The sequence below is a fragment of the Habropoda laboriosa genome, unplaced genomic scaffold (genome assembly GCF_001263275.1).
Source record: "Habropoda laboriosa isolate 0110345459 unplaced genomic scaffold, ASM126327v1 scaffold84, whole genome shotgun sequence".
Classification (NCBI taxonomy): Eukaryota; Metazoa; Arthropoda; class Insecta; order Hymenoptera; family Apidae; genus Habropoda; species Habropoda laboriosa.
Window position 1 is genome coordinate 1,004,875 of NW_017100202.1, and position 4,025 is coordinate 1,008,899.

A 4,025-nucleotide genomic window follows, 5' to 3' on the forward strand; every position below is an offset into this window, starting at 1 on the left:
CGTCAACCGCCAAGATTCATCACGCAGATTCAATCAGCAACCGTCGACGAGTCTGAACCAGTTAGGTTCGAATGTCGCGTGGAACCGAAAGACGATCCTAATCTGCGTATCGAGTGGTATAGAAATGGAAAATTGATCCCGGCTGGACACAGATACAGAACTACGTACGATATGGGATTCGTGTCTATGGACATTTTGTACGTCTACCCGGAAGATTCGGGAGAATACGTGTGCAAGGCTGTCAATGATCTCGGAGAGGACACCACTAGGGCATCGGTATCGTGCAAAAGTAAGCTATCAGTTTTTCGATGTATTCTTTATCAAAAATTAATTAATAATCAATAGTGACATAATGATATAGGATGTCAAAAGTTTCTTAAGTTCCAAAGTTTAATTCTTTCAGCACTGAGTCTTTTTGCATATTTGCACCTTTGAATAGTAATACAGTAAATTCTCCACAAGTGTCAGTCCGCAAGGAAGGTAAACCTGACACTTGTAGAGTCAGGGACTACGTTTTCGAGCCTCGCGCCCGCCTTTGTAGTTTGCCGAACGTAGACAAGGGCAAGCGATTTAAATACCAACTTTTTTTATTTTACGTTTTTTTATCCTGAAATTTTTCTTAACATTTGTCTGTCACGCCAGACAGTGAACGTGTTAATAAGTAAATGTTGTTCAAATTATATCGTGTTTGATATCATTTTCATCAGAAAAATCTCACCAACATGTTAAAAAAAATTTCAGATGAAAAAAAGTAAAATTAAAGAAATTATATTTTTCTACTATGAATTGTCGAGCCGTGAAATCTCGTAAAAGAAACCGAGTGGTGTAGCGTTATACGCTTGACTGACAGCGAGCGAGATCACATAGGCGCAGCAATAACGCAGACCTAGGCGTAGGACCATCTGTACTGACACTTGGAGAGAATTTACTGTATTTTTTAATTTTCTAATTTTCGGAATTTCTAATTTCGCTAATTTTCTAATTTTCTTCAACCAAATTATAGAACGAATTATTAATTTCCTTCCTTTCTACTTGATCCACAGGGCTGCCCAGCATAATCCTGCAGAACCAAGTGCCAAAGGGCATGAAGAAGTCGGAAGCGTTGATGCAGATGGAAGCCACCATCAAGAAGTACACCTCAGAGGTCCATCTGACAGAGGACGATCTCTACGACGCGGACAAGAAACAACCACCTCGTTTCGTCACGCAGATCCAAGACCAAACCGAGTTGGTCGAGATGAACAGCACGAAGTTCGAGTGTCAATTGGCGCCTGTTGGTGATCCTAACATGAAAGTAGAATGGTTCTTCAACGGCAAACCTCTACCGCAGAAGAACCGATTCACGCCAATTTACGACTTCGGCTACGTGGCGATGAACTTTGGCTGGGTATACCCCGAAGACAGCGGAGAATATCTCTGCAGAGCCACGAATCTTTACGGAATGGACGAAACACGAGCGGTGATTCGCACGGCTGGAAAGCCTGGAATTATTTACGAGTCGCAATTACCCAAGGGCATGAAGAGTATCGAGAAGATCAGGGAGATGGAAGCTGCATGGCAAATGTAAGGATTTTCAGCTTCGGTAGTCTGAGATTTGAGTATATTTTCTCAAATGGAGAATTATACAATTATTTTCGTAAATCTGAAATTATTTTCTCATTTATCGCGAATGTGTGACGCAGAGTACCTGAGGAAGAGGGTGAAGAAGAGAAGGTGCGGGCACCTCCGACATTCGTGAGCAAACCTGAGCCAGTTACCGTCGAAGAGGGCGATTGGTCGAGATTCTGTTGCCGTGTCACAGGTCACCCGAGGCCACGTGTCATGTGGATCATCAATGGACATACCGTGGTCAATGTGAGTACCATTTTTTTATTCTTTCAATTTTAATAAAGAAAAATTCATCGGCATTCTAAAAATTAGTCTAATTTTGAATCCCAGAGTAGTCCTCGATTCCTACTTAAAATTTTTAAAAATTAATCTCAATTACAATATTTACGAATTCAGAGATTTTCACAAATCTCCTGAAACTTTGTGTACTCATTTTTTTACGTTTGAAATTTCTTTATTTTTACAGGGTTCACGGTACAAGTTAACTTACGATGGAATGTACCATCTGGACATCCCTAAGACCAGGCAATACGACCACGGAAAGGTGGAAGTAATCGCGAGAAGCTCGGTAGGCGAAGCTCGAACCGAGACCGCGTTAACCGTGAAACCGAGAAGCGACGATTATCGCGGAGTGTTGAAGAACTCGCCAAGACGTAAGTTCATCCCGGAAACAGACATTCCCTTACATAAACATGTCGTCGCATTCTTTGCGTCAACTCAAACCCAGCTATACTTCACTGATACATATTCTATTCTCCCATCTTCTATGGACTTCAAACTTTCACACATGAATATTACCGAACAATAATAAATTCTCCGCGAAAAATCTGAATAATACTAAATCGATTCGATTACATCGCAAAGAATGCACGCACATACATAGAACAAAATGATAATTCGTCAAATATCGAGGCACCACGATATATACCACACGAGAAAAAAAAGATACGAAAATCGAAAAAAAAAAAATGGATATCTCGCAACACAGTACATAAGATATCGATACGACACATACATTCCATTCGAGTACAGCAAAGAAACACTCGAAATCATTCGAACACCAAAATCTCTCCCCACTTCTACCTCCTTTCTCCACCATAACCCCCGAAAAAAGAAAAGAAATATTAAGAAAGGATTCGAAAGATCGCCCTCGAGCACCTCGAGCAGCTTCTTCTTCTTCCTCCTCTTCTTCGGGAATTCCACGGTGGTATTCGAGCAATGTCGTCTAAAAGGTATCGGCTACTTCGTTTCGCAAACCGGAATTTTCAGGTATGGACAATCGAGAATGAAGCAACTCGTTCTTTAGATTATTTTGTTCATTTGTATATAGTATATGTTCATCATTGTTTTCTATTTATTTTTGTTTTTCGCACGGAGAAAAATATTTCGATTGAAGTAATCGAAGTGAGGAGTATTTTTTTGAAATATTGATTTGCTCGTAGAAAAAGTGAATTGTTGAATAAGTGTTTTTTACACGAAAAATATTTTCCTCCGTGTTTTGTTCAAACAATTTTGTTGCTCTGGAGAAAACGGGGTTATTGCTCATCGACGTCATTTTCAACATTTTATTTGATATATTTCTTTTTCGAAAGTTCATTTCATCCGAACTTTATTTAATGCATTATTTCTTCGTACTGTCATTATTGATCCCAATCTGATTCGTTCAGCGCGATATAGCCGAGCAGAGTCCGTATTTCTCAGAGTGCCATGTCGTGTTTAGTATCAACGTTCTTAATAATCCTGGTCGCGTGATCGACTTGTTATTATAAGAAGTATTATGTATGTATAGATATCCCTGTTACCCAATTTCCTTTCGTATCATCGTTAAAAAAAAAAAAGAAAGAGACAGAGATTCAGTGTCTCTTGAAAAAATGGATGAAAAGACAAAAAGAGAGAAAGATTGTTAAATTTGTGAATTGTAGATGATAGAAATTGATACTGGATCCCTGTATACGATAGTGGACCTTAGGAAAATGTTTGAAATTAGAGGATCTCCCAGATGTTCGATGTACATACATTCCGAAATCAATGTGATTTGAACGATATGTTTCCAATGGAATGTTAGAGTATAAAGAGTCCAGGAAATTCTGTTAACCATGTGATCTAACTCGAACTGTCCGGATGTCCACCTCTGTCTCCGGTAGCCCGGTTTCCGGGCATCCTGCTCCTCTCGCGCGGCTGGCGTCGATATGTGTTGCATCGCCAATGAAGTACTGTGTCGTATTTCCCCGTGGTTCTTTGTGAATCTTCTTGAAAATATAGCGTTCTCTCTGTTTTGCTTCTCATTTGCTAATTTCATTATTTTCACGAATTGCACGGTAAAGTTGCTAATTTGTTATTCAGAAGACTGCATAAAAATTAAATTTGAAGCTTTGGATATTTCACAAAAATTGAATTTGAAGCTTGGAAATTATTTT

At 39.3% G+C, this 4,025-nt stretch overlaps 1 protein-coding gene across 1 annotated transcript in view; it reads left to right on the forward strand.

The window, feature by feature from the left end:
- LOC108570437 (titin) overlaps positions 1 to 4,025 on the forward strand; it is a 108,049-nt gene that overhangs the window by 34,429 nt on the left and 69,595 nt on the right. Inside the window, exons 32-35 of the mRNA XM_017932297.1 lie at positions 1 to 289; positions 1,044 to 1,563; positions 1,683 to 1,854; positions 2,075 to 2,261. The exon at positions 1 to 289 is cut by the window's left edge and continues 104 nt beyond it. Of these exons, the coding sequence (XP_017787786.1) occupies positions 1 to 289; positions 1,044 to 1,563; positions 1,683 to 1,854; positions 2,075 to 2,261 (1,168 nt within the window). The remainder of the gene's footprint in view (positions 290 to 1,043; positions 1,564 to 1,682; positions 1,855 to 2,074; positions 2,262 to 4,025) is intronic.